At 45.4% G+C, this 22,715-nt stretch overlaps 2 protein-coding genes across 13 annotated transcripts in view; one reads left to right on the top strand and one right to left on the bottom strand.

The window, feature by feature from the left end:
- The window catches only part of TBC1D30 (TBC1 domain family member 30), a 142,151-nt gene extending 121,462 nt beyond the window's left edge, over positions 1-20,689 (bottom strand). For 2 of the 9 annotated variants that reach the window (XM_066369810.1, XM_066369800.1), the window contains exon 1: positions 7,544-8,160. In XM_066369810.1, coding sequence (XP_066225907.1) covers positions 7,544-8,003 — 460 coding nt within the window. In that variant the 5' untranslated portion in view covers positions 8,004-8,160. Of the gene's footprint in view, positions 1-7,428; positions 7,473-7,543; positions 8,325-20,614 lie in introns of those variants that run through there. The other 7 variants (XM_066369811.1, XM_066369805.1, XM_066369809.1 and 4 more) reach the window with 7 other exon arrangements.
- A 35-nt stretch (positions 20,690-20,724) lies between these two features.
- The window catches only part of GNS (glucosamine (N-acetyl)-6-sulfatase), a 62,417-nt gene continuing 60,426 nt past the window's right edge, over positions 20,725-22,715 (top strand). For 3 of the 4 annotated variants that reach the window (XM_066369820.1, XM_066369818.1, XM_066369817.1), the window contains exon 1: positions 20,727-21,083. In XM_066369820.1, the coding sequence (XP_066225917.1) occupies positions 20,892-21,083 (192 nt within the window). In that variant the 5' untranslated portion in view covers positions 20,727-20,891. Of the gene's footprint in view, positions 21,084-22,715 lie in introns of all 4 variants that reach the window. The other variant, XM_066369819.1, reaches the window with a different exon arrangement.

Genomic DNA, 22,715 nt, shown 5'->3' with positions numbered 1-22,715 from the left:
AGTGGGAATGCAGACTGGTGCAGCCACTGTGGAAAACAGTATGGAGATTCCTCAAAAAATTAAAAATCAAACTGCCTTTTGACCCAGCTATCCCACTTTTAGGAATATACCCCAAGAACACCATAGCACTATTTCAAAAGGAGAAATGCACCCCCATGTTTATGGCAGCATTGTTCACAATAGCAAAGATCTGGAAACAGCCCAAGTGTCCATCAGTGGACAAGTGGATTAAAAAGCTTTGGTACATATATACCATGGAATACTACTCAGCCATAAGAAATGATGACATTGGATCATTTACAACAACATGGATGGACCCTGATAACATTATACTGAGCAAAATAAGTAAATCAGAAAAAACTGAGAACTATATGATTCCATACATAGTTGGGACATAAAAATGAGACTCAGAGACATGGACAAGAGTGTGGGGGTTACGGGATAGGGGAGAAGAGAGGGAGGGACTTGGGGGAGGGGAGGGGCACAAAGAAAACCAGTTAGAAGATGACGGAAGACAATTGGACTTTGGGTGATGTGAATGCAGCATAATCAAATGTCAAAATCGCCTGACCAAGCAGTGGTGCAGTGGATAGAGCATCGGACTGGGATGCGGAAGACCCAGGTTCGAGACCCCGAGGTCACCAGCTTGAGCGTGGGCTCATCTGGTTTGAGCAATAATTCACCAACTTGGACCCAAGGTCGCTGGCGCAAGCAAGGGGTTACTCGGTCTGCTGAAGGCCCATGCAAGGCACATATGAGAAAGCAATCAATGAACAACTAAGGTGTCGCAATGCGCAACAAAAAACTAATGATTGATGCTTCTCATCTCTCCGTTCCTGTCTGTCTGTCCCTGTCTATCCCTCACTCTGACTCTCTGTCTCTGTAAAAAAATAAAAATTAAAAAAAAAAGTCAAAATAACCTAGAGATGTTTTCTCTGAACATATGTACCCTGATTTATCAATGTCACCTCATTAAAATTAATAATAAATAAATAAATAAAAACACTGCAGAGGTCAAAGCAAGTGAACTTTTGGGGTCTGTATAAAAGAAGTGCAGGGGAGTGCTTCAGCTACTGTAACAGCTGAAAAATGCTATTTGACCTTGAGTTAACAAGAACTTCCTTTGGACCAACTATCTGTGTGATCTTAGGCAAGGTAGTGCTCCAAGTCTCAAAATTATGCTTAGAATACAAGATTATTCTGAGAAACAAATGTGAACAGTCAAAACATTAATAGCCTGACCAGGCGGTGGCGCAGTGGATAGAGTGTCGGACTGGGATGCCAAGGACCCAGGTTCGAGACCCCAAGCTCACCAGCTTGAGCGCGGGCTCATCTGGTTTGAGCAAAACTCACCAGCTTGAACCCAAGGTTGCTGGCTTGAGCAAGGGGTTACTCGGTCTGCTGAAGGCCCACGGTCAAGGTGTGACATTCGAATAAAAGTTATAAAATACATTAATAGGCTTTAAAAATAACTTCAAAGGAACTAGTCCAGTAAACAGATGACCCCAGACTCCCAGGATGGCTAGGAGCTGAAGAGTCCTTGAGATAGAGAAGTCGTCAGACTCCCAGGATGGCTAGGAGCTGAGGAGTCCTTGAAATAAGGAAGTCACAAGAACTGCTAAGACAGAAAATGTAACCACATCCTAGGGGATAGATAGGGATATTTCCAGCTGGGGCTTTCAACTGTATGACTGGTTACTAAGGCACGTGACTAGAATTTAATTTGGGGGAACCAATTGCTAAATGCCAAATTTGCTTCTGTATGAACTGCTTACTTGCTATACTATAAAAACCCCTAGACTGTAGGCGCTCGGGGTGTGGCTCTTGTGACTATCACTTGAGTACATCCCTGCGCAGGTTTGTTTTGTTTTGCTTTGTTTTCTTTTTCTCTTGGCCATAAAACTTTGTCTGAAACTCTCCAAACGTCTCCAGTGTTTGTTTTACCCGGCGAGTGCAACAAAGGCACATATGAGAAAGCAATCAACGAAAAACTGATGATTGATGCTTCTCATCTCTCTTCGTTCCTGTCTGTCTGTCCCTATCTATCCCTCTCTCTGACTCTCATCTGTCTCTGGAAAAAAATAAATAAATAAAAATAGCATTAAAAAAGAATAAGGGACTGACCAGGCAGTGGCACAGTGGATAGAGCGTTGGACTGCGATGCCAAGGACCAAGGTTCGAGACCCCGAGGTTGCCAATATGAGCGCGGGCTCATCTGGCTTGAGCAAAATTAAAAATGCTCACCAGCTTAGACCCAAGATCGCTGGCTCAAGCAAGGAGTTACTCGGTCTGCTGAAGGCCCACGGTCAAGGCACATATGAGAAAGCAATCAACGAAAAACTGATGATTGATGCTTCTCATCTCTCTTCGTTCCTGTCTGCTGTCCCTATCTATCCCTCTCTCTGACTCTCTCTCTCTGTCCCTGTAAAGAAAAAAATAAATAAATAAACTTACAAAAAAAAAAAGAATAAGGAATGTCTACAAAGAAGAGAACAAAGACTAGTTATTTCTCTTCTCTTGAGTTCAAACACGGTGGGCTGTAATGGGAAATAAGAGCTCATTTAGGTTAAGTGAAACTATTTGGGTTTTAAAAATGGTTAAATGTGAGTACAAGCTACTAAAGGAGATCAGAGGCTCTTCGTTCTTAGATTCCTTCAGAGAAAGCAAATATCCTTTCTTTGAATGTTTACAAACTTTCCTTACAGGAGTAGCAATATCATCTTGCACTTAAATTACCATATACTTCTTCCACAAGAGTCATTTTCAGTGACTCTTAAGGTACCTACAGCTCTGTGGGTCTCTGAATTATACGTATTGCCTAATATGGAAAAAATCTTCAAAATCAAGTTTGAGGATCTACAGCATTATTTGCTGGTGTATAAGCATCCTGAAGACAGGAATAAAGCCTTCTTTATCTTTGTATGCCCACAACATCTGCTACTGCTCCTAACATAGTGTTATTAAATAAATAGGAAAAATGAGAAGGTCGCCAAATGCCAAACAGCAGACAATTTCCTCTAAGGAACCCCAGTGTGTATAATAATTATTATAGCTAACATTTATTGAGTACTTTACACACATTAACTTACATAATTCTCACTACAGCCCTCTGAGGTAGGTGTTACTATTACCCCTACTTATAATTGAGGAAAATGAGACAGAGAGGTTAAATAGCTTGCCTGAAGTCACACAGTAGGGAACAGTGGCAGGATATCAACTCAAGCACTCTGACTTCCAAGCTCACCCCTTAATGAAAACACTGAGAAGAGAACTTAGATTTCCTGAGAAACCGTTTTGGTGCCTCAAATAAATAAAGGATCCACACAAACTAAATATGTAAAATTAGGCGCTACATTGATGCTATCACAAAGTCTCTAACAGAAAGAAGAGAGAATACACAGGTTATCTGCATATGAGACTCCTTCCGTGTATTATGTTAATAGAGATTTTTTGACCCTGTAAAACAATCAGGTATCCAATTTGTAAGGTTTGGGTTCAGGGCACCTTTAAATCCAGAGCCCCCACAGTGAGGTTGTAGTTAACTGGTTTGCTATTCTCTCAATTAATGGCTTCCTGGCCTTCACTTGGAAATGTAGCAAAAAACTTAGCTTTGCAAAAAAGTCAGGGAAAGCTTACATTGGAAAGGGACCTCCCTTTTTTTTTTTTTTTTTTTTATTTATTTATTTATTCATTTTAGAGAGGAGAGGGAGAAACAGAGAGAGAGAAGGGGGGGAGGAGCTGGAAGCATCAACTCCCACATGTGCCCTGACCAGGCAAGCCCAGGGTTTCGAACTGGCGACCTCAGCATTTCCAGGTCGACACTTTATCCACTGCGCCACCACAGACCTGCCTGACCTGTGGTGGCGCAGTGGGTTGTGGTGGCGCAGTGGGTAAAAGCGTTGACCTGGAACGCTGAGGTCACCGGTTCGAAACCCCAGGCTTGCCTGGTCAAGGCACATAAGGGAGTTGATGCTTCCTGCTCCTCCCTCTGTTCTTTCTATCTCTTTCCCCTCTCTCTCTCTTTCTCTCTCTGTGTCTCCTCTCTCTAAAAAAATGAATAAATAAAATGTAAAAAATAAATTAAAAAAAAAAAAAGAAAGGGACCTGACAATTAGGGAAGTTTAAATCACAATAGTTGTAAAAGCCTAGCCACAGGCCTAGAGAGGCCACAAACCCATGGAAGGAGGGGTAACTGGCTTGCTAGAAGCCTCAGAGGGCCTAGCTAGCCCCAGACCTTTGAAACTAGCACAGGCCTCCTTTAGACAGTTGAACTGGGAGACAAATAATTTGGAAAAACTGTGGCACCTCTCCAATCCGCATACAAAAAAATATTACTTTGTACCCATATAAGCAGTGATGTCAGCTGCTTTTTCCAAGACCCCTGACTAAACTATAAAAACCCTACTCCAGGCCTGACCTGGAGTGGCACAGTGGATAAAGCGTCGACCTGGAAATGCTGAGGTCTCCAGTTCGAAACCCTGGGCTCGCCTGGTCAAGGCACATATGGGAGTTGATGCTTCCAGCTCTTCCCCCCCTTCTCTCTCTGTCTCTCCTCTCTCTCTCTCTCTCTCTCTCTCTGTCTCTCCCTCTCCTCTCTAAAATAAATAAATTAAAAAAAATTTTTTTTAAAAAACCCTACTCCAACCCTCCCTGTTGCCAACACAGCTTTGGTCCATCTCAATACACTTGCACCCTGGCATTTTAAATAAATTTTCCTGCCTGACCTGTGGTGGCACAGTGGGATAAAGCATCAACCTGGAACACTGAGGTTGCCGGTTCGAAACCTTCGGCTTGCCAGGTCAAGGCACATATGGGAGTTGATGCTTCCTGCTCCTCCTCTTTCTCTCTCTCTCTCCCTCTCTCTCTCTCTCTCTCTGACTCTCTCTCCCCTTCTCTAAAAATCAATAAATAAAAAATAAATAAATTTTCCTTTTGGAACATATCAGCCCTGTGTTTTCAGTTCAGCTCTCCCAGGTGCCCACCCATAGACCTGTCAGCTGTCTCATCCAGGATAAGGCAATCCAGACCTGGATTTCTCTCCAGACCTCCAGGTCTGACCTAGTTGGAGGTTTATACCTACCTGCCAGTTGCCAAGAGAAGCTGAAAGGAGGCTCTCCCCCTTCCCCACAGCCACCTTCCATTCAGGTTCAAGGGGCTTAGCCTGTCAGCTCTTCCATACGGTATAAGGCAGTCCAGCTGGAGTTCTCTCCAGGTCTGACCTAGTAGGGAGTTTATACCGACCTGCCAGTTGCCAAGGGAGACTAACAATAGGTTTTACCCTTCCCCAGTCGACTGGCCATCCCAGCTTCAATCTTTCACTATTAAGCTGTAAAATTAAGCAGATAACTGTTTCCATCACCTGATTCTTTTTTTCTTAGTAGTCTAATGATGTTTAGTGATCAAGAGGTGTGTGTGGTGAGGGATGGCTACTCTAATATGTCATGTTATTCCTCCTAATAGGGTTGACTGCAAGGACAGATTAGCAGGCATCTAACCATGCAATAAAACTGAGGCCTGTCTTATAGGTCTTATGAGTGACAACTAGAGTGGTTACTCGTTTGAAATACACTTGCAAAGCTGTACTGTTACTTTTTTAAACATTAGTTTGCCAAATTTCTTCTTTTAAAAGGAAATTACTAATCCTCCAAATTTGCTCAGTAATGAAAAGTGAACAGCCTTGTAAAAACAGAAAGCCAAATCATAACTTTTCAAAATTTATTTTGTTGGATTCTGAAAGAACTATTGCCCTATAGAACTGTAGTCATAAACATACACTCTGAAAACAGTCAAATAATTGTATAAAATTAAATGGCACAATTCCAGTGAAGTTCCAGGCAGGGGGAGGAAGATGGAAGTCATTTGTAACAATCAGCTGGAAAAAAAATCTTCACTAGGAAACCAGAAGAGGAAGCTTAAAACTGTTTACATAGATTTGAGAAAACAGAGCGATTTATTCCTTTTCTGATTAGGGCACCTTTAAATCTGATTAGGGCACTGTGGGGGAGCCCCCACAGTGCGGTTGTAGTAAATTGGTTTGCTATCCTCTCACTTAATGGCTTTCTGGCCTTCACTTGGAAATGTAGCAAAAAACTTATCTTTGCAGAAAAGTTCTTTTGTTTTCTGGCAACAGCTAGTCTGATTTTTCAATTAGAGACAGGATATCACTCTCTCTTTCCCCTCTCCCCCGGCAATTTAGCACAGGACATTAATTCAAGAAATGTGGTGGTTTAGCATCTGTTTTCCACACCTCATTTCAGTTTGTAAATTGAGGTCTTGATATAGACACACACACACACACACACACACACACACACACACACAAAGACAACTATAATAATTGTGATCGTGCCAGAAAGACAATCTGTGAAAAGTTGAGAGGGAAAAAATCTCAATTAGGACACAGCATCAGAGTCTGATAACAAAAGAAAATCCCAATTTGCCTCTCCCCCTGAAAACCAAGGCCATTTTTGGATGACCTCTCCCAACTGATGGTACCAGCTAGCAGTTAAATTCTGTGGTAACGCCAGCACTCTAGGACCCTCCACTAATAAAAAGTCCACCTAGTGGACTTTTATAAAAAGGTTCTTAAAACCAGGCGTTCTGGCAGAAATGGAATTCACACGTTCTGCTTAGAAACCGCATTATCGAATTATTCTGTCTCATTAGTAAACACTATTCAAGTGGTGTGGACAGAGAGGCAGATTATTAATAATAATAAAAAAAGGGTCCAGGCGCCTCTCTTTTCCCCCGGTGCCCTCTATGTCGCTTCACATATACTTAAACTCCAAACATGTCCTAACAGCTGTTCTGGCAAAATTAGAACCTGGGCTGCCTCTCCCCTTTGAGCCTCCACAAAATACTCAAAGGCTCGAGTATTTTGGGGGATGGGGGAATGGGTGGGGGAGACAATAAGAAATACGTCTAGGCCCTGGCCGGTTGGCTCAGCGGTAGAGCGTCGGCCTAGCGTGCGGAGGACCCGGGTTCGATTCCCGGCCAGGGCACACAGGAGAAGCGCCCATTTGCTTCTCCACCCCTCCGCCGCGCTTTCCTCTCTGTCTCTCTATTCCCCTCCCGCAGCCGAGGCTCCATTGGAGCAAAGATGGCCCGGGCGCTGGGGATGGCTCTGTGGCCTCTGCCTCAGGCGCTAGAGTGGCTCTGGTCGCAACATGGCGACGCCCAGGATGGGCAGAGCATCGTCCCCTGGTGGGCAGAGCGTCGCCCCATGGTGGGCATGCCGGGTGGATCCCGGTCGGGCGCATGTGGGAGTCTGTCTGACTGTCTCTCCCTGTTTCCAGCTTCAGAAAAATGCAAAAAATTAAAAAAAATTATTTAAAAAAAAAAAAAAAAAGAAATACGTCTAGTCATGAGTCCGTGACACCGTGGACACCAGCGACGGATCAAAGAAGACCCCATACCCAAACTTAGTACCTGCGCGCCTGACCATTCAGTCCGGTGCGCACAGGCGAGCATGGAGCCCGGGCAGGAAGAGCAGGGGGGTTCCGGGACACGCCCTCCTCCAGGACTCCCCTCGTCTGGCCCTCACCTTTCCGCCGCAGGTACTGCCGCTGGTGCCGCTGGCTCGGTCGCTCCCGCAGCTCCTGCAGCACACGGCAGTCCCCGGCGCTGCGGCGCCCGCCCGGGACCACGTCGGAGCTGGAGGCCTCGGTGGAGCTGTCTAGGCTGTCGCAGTGCCTCTGGCGGCCCCCGAGCCCTCGGCCCCCGCCAACCGCCTCCTCCTCCTCGGTGCAGCTGTACAGCTCGGTGAGCAGCCCGCTCACCAGGGACGCCGTGCGGCTAGTCCGACCGCCCGGCGGCTCGCCGGACTCCGGAGCCTCCTCGCCTTCCCAGGAATCCTGGGAGCCCCGCGGCATCCCAGCCGGGGACGCCCCCCGCAGGTATGAAGTCCGGGACACTTCAGGAACCGCTTCCTCTGCGACGTCCTCCGGCCTCGCCTCAGGCTCTGGGCGCGGGACCCGGCCCCCTCCTGCGGGAAGGTCCTCCATAGCCCCGGGCGCGCGACGGCCGATCCCGCTGAACCCCGCCGCGCCTTTTAGTTCCGGGAGGAGGCGCGGCCTCTCCCCGGCGGGGTGCCCTCGGCCGGGCGCCACGCCAGCGGACTCTAGATCGCGAAGGCGTGGAACCTCCCCCGAGCAGGATTCGGGTCGCCGCCCCTCGGCTCCGAGCGGGAGTGGCCACGACGTTGGACTGAGACACCTGTAGCAGGTGAGGCCCGACTTCGGCCGGAAGGGGAAGTGCGCCTGGCCGCTGCCACCTTCACTTTTAAGTACGTGATTTAACTCAAAAAAAGCAACTTCTGCATCTTCTTCAGCCACCAGCTAGAAATAATGCCTGGAAGAGTTTTGAACGCCAATCAACAGGCACAGGCAAGGAGCTCCCTTCTTCATATCTTGGGGGCACAATGCCCAGCGCTTCTCACCTTCCCACCAAATCTGGACACCTTTCAAGGTGTTCTTAGTTTGGTTTCTGACAATAACCTTTCTGAAGCCCTAGCATATTCTTGAGATTTAATAATGCTGTAAACTTTTTCCTTCAGTGAAAAATAAAGTACTAGATTAAGGTCAACTAATTTCCTGGCACAAGACCTAATAGAGAATGAGGGTTTAACAAATGAGCATTAGATGACCAAACTGATAAATTGACCTAGCCAATTCCGGCAGAAAAGTCAACATGATATACTAAGAGATGTATGTTTATAGTAGTTCTCAACAGAATAACTTAGAGGCACCCCTCCACTGTAGGTAATTTGCAAATTTAATAGTAATTGTCCAGCCTGACCAGGTGATGGCGCAGTGGATAGAGCGTTGGATTGGCATGCGGAAAACCCAGGTTCGAGACCCCGAAGTCGCCACCTTGAGCGCGGGCTCATCTGGTTTGAGGAAAAGCCCACCAGCTTGAACCCAAGGTCGCTGGCTCCAGCAAGGGGTTACTACTTGGTCTGCTGAAGTCACATATGAGAAAGCAATCAATGAACAACTAAGGTGTTGCAACGCACAATGAAAAATAATGATTGATGCTTCTCATCTCTCTCCGTTCCTGTCTGTGTGTCCCTGTCTATCCCTCTCTCTGACTCACTCTCTGTCTCTGTAAAAAAAAAAAAAAATTATATATATATATATATATATATATATAGTGATTGCCCACCCTGGCCGGTTGGCTCAGTGTTAGAGCATCCATGAGGTGTGGATGTCCTAGGTTGGATTCCCCATCAGGGAACACAGAAGAAGCAACCATCTGCTTCCTCTCCCTCCCCCCCCCCCCTCTTCCGCAGACAGGCTCCATTCCAGGGTGTTAGCTCCATGGCCTCTGCCTCAGGCACTAAAAACAGCTTGGTTGCTAGCAGTGAGCAACACCCCAGGTGGGCAGAGCATTGCCCCATAGGGGACTTGCCTGGGTGGGGGCACATGTAGGAGTCTGTCTCTCTGCCTCCCCTGCTCTCACTTAAACTAAGTAAATAAATAAAAATAGGGGGAGAACCTTCTCCCCCTTGTAAATAGAGCAATTTGTACAAACCTGCATTTTTTTTTTAAATAAACCCTGACCCAACTGCTATGTTCCTTTTTGTATGAAATATTTGAATGATAATAAACTTATCTAGACTGTCAAATAAATAAATAAAAATAATAATTGTCAGCATTTTGAGTGTTTTTGTGTGTGTGTGTGGGGGGGGGTTTGTAGTCAGACAGACTCCCGCATGCGCCCTACCGGGATCCACCCTGCACGCCCACCAGGGGCGAAGCTCTGCCCACCAGGGGGCGATGCTCTGCCGCCTGGGGCAGAGGCCAAGGAGCCATCCCCAGCGCCCAGGCCATCTTTGTTCCAATGGAGCCTTGGCTGCGGGAGGGGAAGAGAGAGACAGAGAGGAAGGAGAGGGGGAGGGGTGGAGAAGCAAATGGGCGCTTCTCCTATGTGCCCTGGCCGGGAATTGAATCCGGTTTCCCCACGTGCCAGGCCGACGCTCTACCGCTGAGCCAACCGGCCAGGGCCCAGGCACTGTTCTTTTTAAATGGAGCCCGAGCACTATATCACTTTAACTCTATAAAATACTATTTTTTACATTGAGGTACAGTTGGTCCTGGCTGGTTGGCTCAGTGGTGTGTGGATGTCCTGGGTTCAATTCCCGGTCAGGGCACACAGTAGGAGTGACCATCTGCTTCTCCGCCCCTCCCCCTCTCACACCTCTCTCTCTCTTTCTCTCTCTTTCCTCCTCCACCTTCTCCTCCTCCTACAGCCATGGCTTGATTGGAGCAAGTTGGCCCCATGCACTGAGAATATCTTCATGGCCTCCTCCTCAGGTGCTAATAAGAGATTGGTTGCTGAGCAATGGAGCAACACCTCAGATAGGCAGAGCATCGCTCCCTAGTGGGCTTGTCTGGTGGATCCCTGTCTATGAGCATACAGGAGTCGGATTCTGCCTCCGAGGACCCAGGTTTGAAACCCCAAGGTTGCAGGCTTGAACACAGGCTCACCAGCTTGAGTGCAAGGTCGCTGTCTTGAGCATAGGATCATAGACATGACCCCATGGTCACTTGCTGGCTTGAGCCCAAAAGTCACTCACTGGCTTGAAGCTCAAGGTTGCTGGCTTGAGCCCAAGGTCACTGGCTTGAACAAGGGGTCACTCACTCTGCTGTAGTTCCCCCAGTCAAGGCACATATGAGTAAGCAATCAATGAACAACTAAGGAGCAGCAACGAAGAATTGATGCTTCTCATCTCATTCCCTTCCTGTCTGTCTGTCCCTCTCTGTCACAAAAAAAAGATAAAACTATTGAGTGTGTGTGTGTGTATATATATGTTATAATTTATATAATACAAAAATAATGATACCTTACTAATGTAATGTCTTGATTAATCACATGATTTTTCGGGCTTGCTTGCCTGCAAATTTATTTCTCAGACCATCAGAATGTACACTTTTAGCAACTTCATTTTTAATTGATATAATTGAAAGCAATGCTAGTTGCTCTTGGCAAATGTATGATTGCCAATTATTTTTTATAATATTTAATTTTGCGGAGGATCTTTCTTCCAATTTAATTGTTACTGGAGATGTTTAGGGCATTTTATAGGCTGTATAACAATGGGATACATTTTTGACAGATTTTTATTTTTTTAAGTGAGAGGTGGGGAGATAGACTCCTGCTTGTGCCCTGACTGTGATCCACCTGACAACCCCCCTCTGGGGCCAAGTCTCAAACCAATTGAGCCACTGGCTACTAGAAGGGAAGAGATAAAGAGAAGGGGGAAAGGAAGGGGAAGAGAAGCAGATGGTTGCTTCTCAGTTGTGCCATGACAGGTGATTGAACCCAGGATGTCCATATGCTGGGCCAATGCTCTATCCACTGAGCAACCCAGCCAGGGCCTTGATAGATTATTTAAAAATAAATATTTTAGCACATGTAGGGTTGGTGATTCTTGTGGAACAATTTTTCAAATGAAATTAACTCTTCCTACAGATCAGTTTTATTTAGATATGAATTTAACTTTCAATGTAAATCATAAAGTATAATTTTGCAATTATAAAATTGTAAGTGCTGTAATATTACACTGTAATATTTTCTAGTATTTTCTGTAACTTGTGAAGGGAGTACAAGAAAGTTCAAGTGGCTTCAAACTTTTATATAATTCAAAGTGCCTGTTTATGCATTCTGTCATGGCATCTTCAATCACAAGGAAAATTAATTTTAACTTGTTTTCATTGTTAACAATTCATTCATCTGGAGCTTCATATAAAAATAATTTTTTTTTCCATCAAATGTGATGATCTTTTAATTTAATTTTATTTCTAAGCTTATGGATATTTCATTTGCCATGTTGTAGAAGTTTTAAAACTCTGAAGAATTCTAATAATTCTCTGATATGCTTTATTACAATGTTCATCTGTGTGCCTTTTTCTAGTAGTAGTTTACTGACAAAGTTTATTGCCTTAAAGCTGTGGTAGTACCCCAGCTTTCAAAAATTTATGCAAATGTTGCAAAGATGGGATTTGGGAACAGACAGGCAAGCCAGTCCCCCACAGAGGCCTCAGCACTGGTATCATGCAGAGCCCCCTTTTTTTCTGACTGCTGTAGCCACCCCTGCTGCTTCTCCACTGCTCTTCTCTGCTGTTGCTGCCAGCAACCTGGGTGGTCTTTGCCTTGAGGTCCCAAAGGTCCCTGAACTGCCCTGAGGCATGTGCATGTGACAGTTGCTTGATGTCTGGCTGCTACCTGCTCCGTCTCCTGGCCTGGCTTATCTCCTCTGCTCCTGCTTATGTTCCATATCAATGGACTTCACTTATAAACTACAAGGTCAAAAGATGAAAGTGTTGGCCCTTGGTTGTCATCCCAAAACAACAAGGTTGTGGGTTTAATCCCCGGTGAGGGCACACATGGCAAGCAACCAAAAATTGCACAACTGAGTGGAACAACAAATGAATGCTTCCCTCCCCCCACTTCTTCCTTCCCTTCTCTGACTCTCTAAAATTCAGTAAAAATTAAGCCCTGGCCAATAGGTAGGTTAGTTGGAGCATTGTCCCAGAGCACGGAGGTTGCCAGCTCGATTCCCCAGTCAGGGAAGACAGAGGAGTGGCTCGATGTTCTTGTCTCTTTCTCTCCCTGGCTCTCTCTCTCTCAAAAAAAAAAAAAAAATTAGATTGTTAATCATTTCAAGATGATGACAACAAAGCATTAAGCCAAATATGGGACCTTCTGAGAGTGAGGCTTTGTGCAACTGCAGAGGTCACATCTCAATGTCTGTCCTGGTGGCAGGTCCAGCCTATGACACAAATAACTCTTCTGCATGGGCCACACACTCTGGCAGACCTGTTCTGGACGAAACGTGAGCAATTACTGATCGGAGCCCAAATTGATTATAAATTTAAAGAGCCTTTATTGCCTGACCAGGCAGTGGCGCAATGGATAGAGTGTTGGACTGGGATGTGGAAGACCCAGGTTCGAGACCCTGAGGTCGCCAGCTTGAGTGTGGGCTCATCTGGCTTGAGCAAAATGCTCACCAGCTTGGACCCAAGGTCGTTGGCTTGAGCAGGGGGTTACTCGGTCTGCTGAAGGCCCGTGGTCAAGGCACATATGAGAAAGCAATCAATGAACAACTAAGGTGCCACAATGGAAAAAAAACTGAGGATTGATGCTTCTCATCTCTCTCTGTTCCTGTCTGTCTGTCCCTATCTATGCCTCTCTCTGTCTCTGTTAAAATAAATAAATAAATAAATAAATAGCCTTTATTAACAGCCCCGAGCCTAGAGAGAGCAGTATTTAAGGGGATAAACCACAATGTCATAGCTATTACAACAGGTATGCATAACATTCTTGACATTTCCGTAGAAAGCATTCTTTGTTCTAAAGCTGATTACAGTTCTTCCTGTAATTGCTGCAAGGCTAAAGCATAAAACTATATCCTGCTTCTGTAGGCAAGATTTAAGTCAAGATATCTAACTAGTTGGGCTTGTAAAAATTTTTCACTTTTAGCTACTGCCACAGGCAAGCTCCATTTAATGCTTAACTTTCTTGTACAGACTATTGGAGATTTTCTACTCTAAGCAGTTACCAAAAGCAAGTTTAAAGTTCCTCTTTATGTCCAACTCTCTATACACAATACTGAGGTCCCATACACAACACTAGGCCCCTATCACAGATGCACAACAGCCTCACTCTGGGTTGGCCTTGAATGACAGTGGTGAGATAAAAGCCTCCTAAAGGTTATAGCTTTGGTCGGTACATCTGACCAGTGTGTGTGGAAAGAGAAGTAGTTTGAGGTTAGAATATAAATGGGCTCATTGGCCGTAGTGAATGGCATTGATGTCTGGTGAGGAGCCAGGCAGGAAAATGACTAGAAGATTGGAAATAGGGAGGTCTGGGGTAGAGGATGGGAATGTGTTGGGCAGATAAAATATATTATGCTTACTTTGTTAAAGATGGCTCTGCCCACATGGAAGCCCGTGGACCAGGTAATATTAATGTCTGTTGGGGGCAGGCTGTGGGCAGGCAGGATCCTTGTAGCCTGGGGCTTGGTTTTAGGACTAAGCCTTCCCCACCCTTTTTTTTTTATAATCATTTATTTATTTATTTATTTATTTATTTATTTATTTATTTATTTATTTATTACAGAGACAGAGAGAAAGTCAGAGAGAGGGATAGAAAACTATCCCCCTCTAGTCAGAGAGAGGGATAGACCGGAAACTCGGTCCCAGTCCAACGCTCTATCCACTGCGCCACCGCCTGGTCAGGCTTCCCCACCCTTTTTTTTTTTTTATTTGTTTGTTTTATTTATTTTTTATACAAAGACAGAGAGAGAGTCAGAGAGAGGGATAGACAGGGACAGACAGGAACAGAGAGATGAGAAGCATCAATCATTAGTTTTTCGTTGCATGTTGCAACACCTTAGTTGTTCATTGATTGCTTTCTTATATGTGCCTTGACCGCGGGTCTTCAGCAGACCGAGTAACTCCCTGCTGGAGCCAGCGACCTTGGGCTCAAGCTGGTGAGCTTTTGCTCAAACCAGATGAGCCTGCGCTCAAGCTGGTGACCTCGGGGTCTTGAACCTGGGTCTTCCACATCCCAGTCCGACGCTCTCTACTGCGCCACCTCCTGGTCAGGCTTCCCCACCCTTTTTGATGTGGGGTGGTGCAATCCCATCATGCCTCAGATAAGTGACTTTGTATTAGAGACTTCCTTATTTTGTATATTGGATTAAAGGTTTTGATTTCTGCACTATAAAGTGGGGCAGACCGGGAGCTTGCTCTCTCAGTTCCTGAGATTAGCATTAGAGAGGAGAGGAGAGAAAGGCCATGTGGAGGAGGCCAGGAGAAGCAGCGAAGATGGCAGAATGCTGAAAGAGAAGCCAGTTAGTGCAGAGTTTGTGCAGAGAGGAAATGGGAAACAGAGGTGAATAAGACTGGTGAACTAGAAACCTTTGATTCTAGGAAACTCGGATAAGTCAGTAGCTTTGTGAGCACTGAATGAGTGGGTTTTGGAGCCCAGTGTGTGTTTTACTTGCCTGCTGGTGGAAGCTAGGATTAAAGATGATGACCCACCAGTTCTTGGCTCCATTGTTTCATTACCATCTGTCTGAATCTAATGCAAACCTGCATGTGAATGGCCACGATGGTGGTTCCTGGCCTTACAGAATGGATGTATAGGAACAGGCACAAAGTATGAAGATCTTTGTATGACATATTTATGCTCACCAGAAAACACTCACCACAAAAGAAGCACTAAACAATGAATTAGACAAAATAGTTTAGTTAATTGTTAGCTATCCTTTGTCAGTGGCTACACAAGTGCTGACATGAAGGCACCTCACTCTCAAAAGATGTCACTTGAGTACAGGTGAGAAATCAGAATTTTGGTTCCCTGCTGATATGAAGGGAGCAATCACAACTTTTCTTTTTACTATTGCAAAGGAAAGGTTATATCCTGTTCTTTTGAAATCTAGTGTAGTAATAATTAAATATTCATTAAGCCATAGTCAGATTAGAAGATCTCTGAAGTTCTTTTAAACACTCAAATTTCTTGATGTCAATGCCATTCAACATTAATAGCTGTTATGTATTGACTGTCTATTATGTATTACTATGCATTTCCTAAGGTCTGTCTAAGGCTGATGAGCTTTTAGAAATACCAGAATCCTGTTTTTACTTCTCATCCCAACTGTTTGAATTGAAAAATAAGAATCTTTTTCATGTATAGTTATTAAAGTGAAAATAGATTTCATTATATTCCAAGCATGTAAAAAGTATAATCAGCAGATTTAAAGAGCAAAAAACAAGCTACTGTGAGGAAAAGCTGAAACACAGCCATGACCTTTTACATTCTCTCGTGACTCGGGAATAAGTAATCCCTGAAGAATTAAAGTAAAAGGTTAACTGTTAGATTTTACAAATCAGCCATTGCAAGAATAATCAAAGCTTTCTTCATAGCAATTCAGTCTTTACTTGTGTGTCTGCATATGCTAAAAAAAAAAAATTATCCAATTATCAAAAATGTTGAGAGTCTTGTTAAAGTAGTTTTATTTTTTTATTTTATTTATTCATTTCAGAGAAGAGAGAGAGAGAGAGAGAGAGAGAGAGAGAGAGAAGGTGGGGAGGAGCAGGAAGCATCAACGCCCATATGTGCCTTGACCAGGCAAGCCCAGGGTTTCAAACCGGCAACCTCAGCGTTCCAGGTCAAGGCTTTATCCACTGCACCACCACAGGTCAGGTTTGTTAAGGTAGTTTTAAATAGCGGGTGTCAGAAGGTTACCAGCACAACCCTGATGCCAGTTTGGAAATAATTTAAATATTCAGTTTGTATCTTCTACACTAGATTTACAGAGATTGCAATTGTACTCAGCTTTGAGATAGATGCTTCTTAGCTCCTTGTAAACATAATGCAGTATTGGACCTTATATCTGGTATAAAATAAGTAGTATAATTATTTAAATTTTAAAACTAAAGAGCCAAACAAATTAAAATACTGATTATCATCAGTAGCATAGCTAACCATAGTTAATTTTAGCTATTATCTTTAGTCATGATCAGTTTGAAATCACGTTATTAGACCAATCATTCTTTCTTCTATCCTTCCAGTCACCAGGCAGGAGTAGTGTAGTATACACAAATGGGCTTCTCTTTGTTATTTCTAGGGTTCTAGTTAATGGAACTCACTTTTCTTAGGACAGTTGGTAATTGGTTGGTCCTATCTCTAGTTTTCATTTTAATTCAGTTAATTAATTCAACAAATATTTACTGGGTACCTATAATGTGACAGAGACTGTTCTAGGTAGTGGGCACACATCAGTAAACAAAACAAACAGAAATTCCCACCTTTAGCAGTTTACACTTTACTGATGTGGAATTCCAGCTGGTTGTGGTGAGTTCTAGACCTGAACCACCTGCCTTGGTTGAGGTTCTGGCTCTGTGTAGGTATACTTTGTTGCTGGCTTTTTGTCTATGGGACTTAAAACACTTGTCTAGTGAATAATCACTCTTTTTGAAAAATGGGAAGTCCACTTTCTAAGGGAAGAGCTGTTGAAGAATCACCTGCTAGGACTTCTGCTGTATGTACATACTAAAATTACAAGTCCCTATCCTACAAATTTCTATCTTGCTGGACTATAATTACCCAGGACCATTTACAGTTAAACTGGCCAACTTGGGACTTTTTTTTTTTAATTTTTATTTTTTAGGACTTTATTTATTTTAGAGAGGGGGAGACAGAGAGAGAGAGAGAGAGAAGGGGGTGGAGCAGAAAGCATCAACTCCTATATGTACCTTGACCAGGCAAGCCCAGGGTTTCAAACTGGTGATCTCAGCATTCCAGGTCGATGCTTTATCCACTGCACCACCACAGGTCAGGCCTTGAGACTCTTTTGAAATCCCCAAGTTAGTCTATCTGCATAGTCAATTAGAAAAAAACTACAAAACTAAGCAATGATCCCATCTCAGTCCTTAATGGAAGCACCTATGCTATTGGTTGAAATAGTTGGAGATTTAAAAGATAACGTTATTCGTCTGCTGTTGAACACCTAGGTTGCTTCCATATCTTGACCACCGTAAATAATGTAGCAGTGAATATAAGGGTGCATATATCTTCTCGGATTAGTTTTGTTTTCTTTAAATAAACACCGAGAAGTTTAATTGCTGGGTCCTTCTCTGTCTCTTAACATTGCCTTTGTTTTAAAGTCTATTTTGTCTGATACAAGTATTGCTATCCCAGATTCTTTTCTTTTCTTTTTTTTTCATGAAGTATCTTTCCCATCCCTTTCCTTTCCGTCTATATATATCTTTCAATCTGGAGTCTCAGATTGGGAAGCACAGCATTGGGCTGTTTGACAAAATAGAAAGAAATGGTTAGAACAAGGCTGTAAATTTGACCCTAAAAGAAACTTATGGGTAGGTTCAAATGAGCAGCTACTCCTCCTAGATTGCATACATCATCACATATTACAATATGAACGCGGCTTAACTCACTGGAATGCTGACAAAATGGTTTTATGGGGGAAAATAATACTACTGGAAGCCATTTCCTTAGATAACTTCCCAGGTAGAGCAAAAATACCAAATCTTGCCAAAGCACAGCCTGGAAAGCCCCTTCAAACCTCTATGTCCATACACCACACTGATGCTCTATCCACTGAGCCAACTTGCCAGGGCCCTGAAGATCTTAAGATGAAAATCTCTGAACAACTGAAGACCACACTAGAATTTTCATTCTTGGATTGAAGCAGATGGTACCTGATGTAGACAGCTCTCCCAAGATCTCAGACCAGGACAGTCAGTCATACATGATTCCACATACAGCAACCCTTTCACTTGTTCTTCACTTTGCGCACCTTTGTTACATTTACCGATTTTATTGCTGTCTTAACGTGTTTTTTTTTTTTGACTGAACAAAACTCTTGAAGAAACATTCTTCCTTTTTCTAGCTCTTTTTTTAAAAATTATTTTTATTTATTTATTCATTTTAGAGGAGAGAGAGAGAGAGAAGGGGGGAGGAGCAGGAAGCTTCAACTCCCATATGTGCCTTGACCGGGCAAGCCCAGGGTTTTGAACCAACAACCTCAGCATTCCAGGTCAACGCTTTATCCACTGCGCCACCACAGGTCAGGCCCTTTTTCTAGCTCTTTAGTCTGATTTCAAGATAAACATACAGTACTTGGATTCTTATGTCTGCTGATTGCAATGACTACCCTGTTTGTCCTTCAACACCCTTTTGCTCCCGTTATCCAATAATTATCCAACAGGACTAATTTAAGTGACTGTTGGATATACAACTGAGCTAACAATACTCATGATAAACTAGAATTGATGGCTTGGCCCTTAAGTCTTGAAAGCTTACAAAACCTAACTGGACATAACTCCAGATTTCAAGTCCTTTTTTATTCTCAAACTTCAAAAAATGCTGGTGGAACATATGACCTTCCTGTAGCCAGATCCATTCATAAGGTCCCCCAAAACCTGCAAAGGAATACCCATAAATCCAGTCAGGGCTCTTACTGCTAACTTGTCTGTTTTGAAAATATAAATGGTTCAGGTATAATCTTGGGTTTTGTCCCTTTAAAAATGTAGAACTGGCCTGACCTGTGGTGGCACAGAGGATAAAGCGTCAACCTGGAATGCTGAGGTCGCCGGTTCAAAACCCTGGGCTTGCCCAGTCAAGGCACATATGGGAGTTGAAGCTTCCTGCTCCTCCCCCCCTTCTCTCTCTCTCTATCTCTCTCTCTCTCCTCTAAAATGAACAAATAAATAAAAATAATTTTAAAAAATGAAGAACTGCCTGACCTATGGTGGCGCAGCAGATAAAGAGTCAACCTGGAATGCTGAGGTCACCGGTTCAAAACCCTGGGCTTTCCTGGTCAAGGCACATAGGGGAGTTGAAGCTTCCTGCTCCTCCCTTCTCTCTCTCTCTCTCTCTCTCTAAAATGAATAAATAAAGTCTTAAAAAAAAAAAAAACCATTAGGGGCCTGACCTGTGGTGGCACAGTGGATAAAGCGTCGACCTGGAATGCTGAGGTCGCCGGTTCAAAACCCTGGGCTTGCCTGGTCAAGGCACATATGGGAGTTGATGCTTCCTGCTCCTCCCCCTGTTCTCTCTCTATCTCTCCCTCTCTCTCTCCTCTCTCTCTCTCTAATAAAAATGAATAAATAAAATCTAAAAAAGTAAATAAATAAAAAAATTTAAAAAAAAATTAGGAAAAAAAAAAGTAGACCTATGCCCTATGCCTGCCTGCCCAGGCAGTGGCGCAATGGATAGAGCGTCCAACTGGGATGCGGAGGACCCAGGTTCCAGACCCCGTGGGCTCATCTGGTTTGAGCAAGGCTCACCAGCTGGGACCCAAGGTCGCTGGCTCCAGCAAGGGGTCGCTCAGTCTGCTGAAGGCCCGTGGTCAAGGCACAAATGAGAAAGCAATCAATGAACAACTAAGGTGTCTCAACGAAAAACTGATGATTGATGCTTCTCATCTCTCCGTTCCTGTCTGTCTCTGTCTATCCCTCTCTCTGACTCTCCTTCCGGCTCTGAAAAAAAAAAAAAATTCACTGAGAAATACTAGGGTAAGTTTAGAAAATTCACCAAGGAATATCAGACTGTCAGTATACACTAAATTGGTGGTGATTGAAACCACTACTAACAGCTGAGGAAGAAAGAGAGCTGACCTGGAATACAGCTCCAAAATAAGAGCTGAGTTGCCAAGAAAATTAAAGCCGATTAAATGTAAGGGTCCTCACTTGGTGTGCCTTGGCTTGGGGATTGAATATGGTAAAACCCAGACTTTGCCAACCAGCTAATCTTACTATCTCGTGGGTGGTTTTCCTCCTTTATCTTAATCGCTTTCTGTTGGCTGGTTCCCCTCTCCTTTTCATCTCTGTTCCGTTTTGTTTTTTTTTAATTTTTTATTTATTGATTTTTAGAGAAAGAGGAGAGAGAGAGAGAGAGAGAGAGAGAGAGAGAGAGAGAGAGAAGGAAGCATCAACTCCCATAAGTGCCTTGACCAGGCAAGCCCAAGGTTTCGAACCGGCAACCTCAGTGTTCCAGGTCGACGCTTTGTGCCACCACAGTTCAGTGGGCCCCAAGCGCTCGGGTGGAGCCTAAGCTTACGGCTCGCCCGCGCCAAATTCTTCACCATTCCTGGCCACTTCCGAGTTTCCCTCCTGGCCGCTCCTGCCCGTCTTACTTTCGGTCCGCAGCCCCGCCCCTCCGCGGCCTCCCGCCACGTGACGTAGGGCGCGCTCCGCCCCGTCCGCGGCTCACGTGATCGCGCCGGGGAGAAAACGCTGGACCCGGGTCCCTGGCCTTCGCCGTCCAGCTTTTTCTTCCTGCGGTTCTTGGGCGGTTCTCTGGTCAGCCAGCTGCGCGTCCCCACGCACCGTCCGGGGCTGCCCCCCGGAGCCCTGTCCGCCATGCGGCCTCTGCCTCACGCCCTGGGCGCGCCCCAGCGGCACAGCCCGCGCCATCTGCCCTCCTGCAGCCTCGCGTTGCTGCTGCTTCTGCTGGGAGGCTGCCTGGGGGTCTCCCGGGGAGCGGCGGGCTCGCGAAGGCCCAATGTGGTGCTGCTGCTCACCGACGACCAGGACGAAGTGCTCGGCGGCATGGTAACTCTTCTCTGTCTGCCCCGCCCTTCTCTCTCTCTCTCTCTCTCTCTCTCTCCCTCTCTCTCTAAGGCTGACTCTCCGGTTTCTTGCCCTCTTATCCCATCCCCACCCCGACTTCTGGAACTGGCTGCCCTGACCCCGGGTAGGTTTGCTTCTGCCGCGCCCGGCCTAGGACGCGTGTCGGAGGGGCCGTGGGACTCATTTCCTCTTCTTGCTCCCGTGTCTCTTGGAGATCGACACGCGCGCTGCCCAGAGCTTCCCCTTGGGACCTTGCTGCTGTGGGGTGTGCGTCCTCTTCACCTGACGCCCAGGTGCACGCCGGTAGGGGTGGGCTGCCCAAGGAGGAGCAGTTGTCGCCTAAACATATGCAAGCCTTGCCTTTTGGATTAGAGGGCAAGTCCCGCCCCGGGTCTGAGGACCTAGGCCACCTCTGCCTTTGTCCCTGGTTACAGTGTCGGTGCCTGATATTTGTAAAGTAAGTGCTGAAATGAACTGATCAGGTAGGGAGATTGTCGAACTATTCAGGGTGTGCTTTCTTTCACAGGAATCAAGAAAAAACAATTAGCCTAATTGAACACCTGGCTGATGTTTCGATACTGTCAGGGTTGCATTTTCTTTCTTTTTTTTTAAGAAAGGCAGATTGCCACATGCAGCGCCTCATTTGGATGAGTCTGAAGTCTTGGAAGCTTGACTACCCTACATTCTCCTACAAATGGAGCTTGAGACTTGTTTGGAGGTTCTAGGAGGGGAGCGCAGCTACTCCTATACCCTTGACCTAAGAACGGTCCTCTCCTCTAGCGGGGAAGGTCGTCCTCTTCGACCGAGCGCGCAGCTTCGGGAGGGACGCACATGGAGTGGTGAGGGAGGAAGGGGACACCCGCCTAGCCAGCCAGATCAGCGAATCAACCCTGGCGATCAATGGGGTGACAGATATCGCAGCCAGATCGCCCTCACATCCCAGGGTTGCATTTTCTATCAAATGGATATTGTCAAAGACTTCATTCTTTCCTGGGGTTAATTTTGCTTCTGTAACTTAAGAGTCTTGAAGTTTATGAACCTCGGGGGTAGCCACACGACCTCCTACTCAGGGAGGTCCAGAAAGTAGTTTGCCTGTGGCACATAAATAGCGAGGTAAAAGTCCTGGCTAGTACTCTGGTCCTGGTCATGGTATTCCTCTTTTTAAAAATAAGTGCTTTGGGCCCTGGCCGGTTGGCTCAGTGGTAGAGCATCGGCCTGATGTGCAGGAGTCCCAGGCATCTGCTTCTCCACTCCTCCCCCTCTCCTTCCTCTCTGTCTCTCTCTTCCCCTCCCGCAGCCAAGGCTCCATTGGAGCAAAGTTTCCCCGGGCGCTGAGGATGACTCCCGTGGCCCCTGCCTCAGGCGCTAGAATGGCTCTGGTTGTGGCAGAGCAACGCCCCCTGGTGGGCATGCCGGGTGGATCCCGGTCAGGCACATGCGGGGAGTCTCTGACTGCCTCCCCGTTTCCAACTTCAGAGAAAAAAAAAAAAAGTGCTTTGCCTGACCAGGCGGTGGCGCAGTGAATAGAACCTCCGCCTGGGACACTGAGGACCCAGGCTCGAGTGGAATCCGAGGTGGCCAGCTGAGGGTGGGATCATAGACATGACCCCATAG

Source organism: Saccopteryx leptura, chromosome 2 (assembly GCF_036850995.1).
Source record: "Saccopteryx leptura isolate mSacLep1 chromosome 2, mSacLep1_pri_phased_curated, whole genome shotgun sequence".
Classification (NCBI taxonomy): Eukaryota; Metazoa; Chordata; class Mammalia; order Chiroptera; family Emballonuridae; genus Saccopteryx; species Saccopteryx leptura.
Note: the sequence above shows the minus strand (reverse complement) of the source record. Positions and strands in the feature narration are given on the sequence as shown.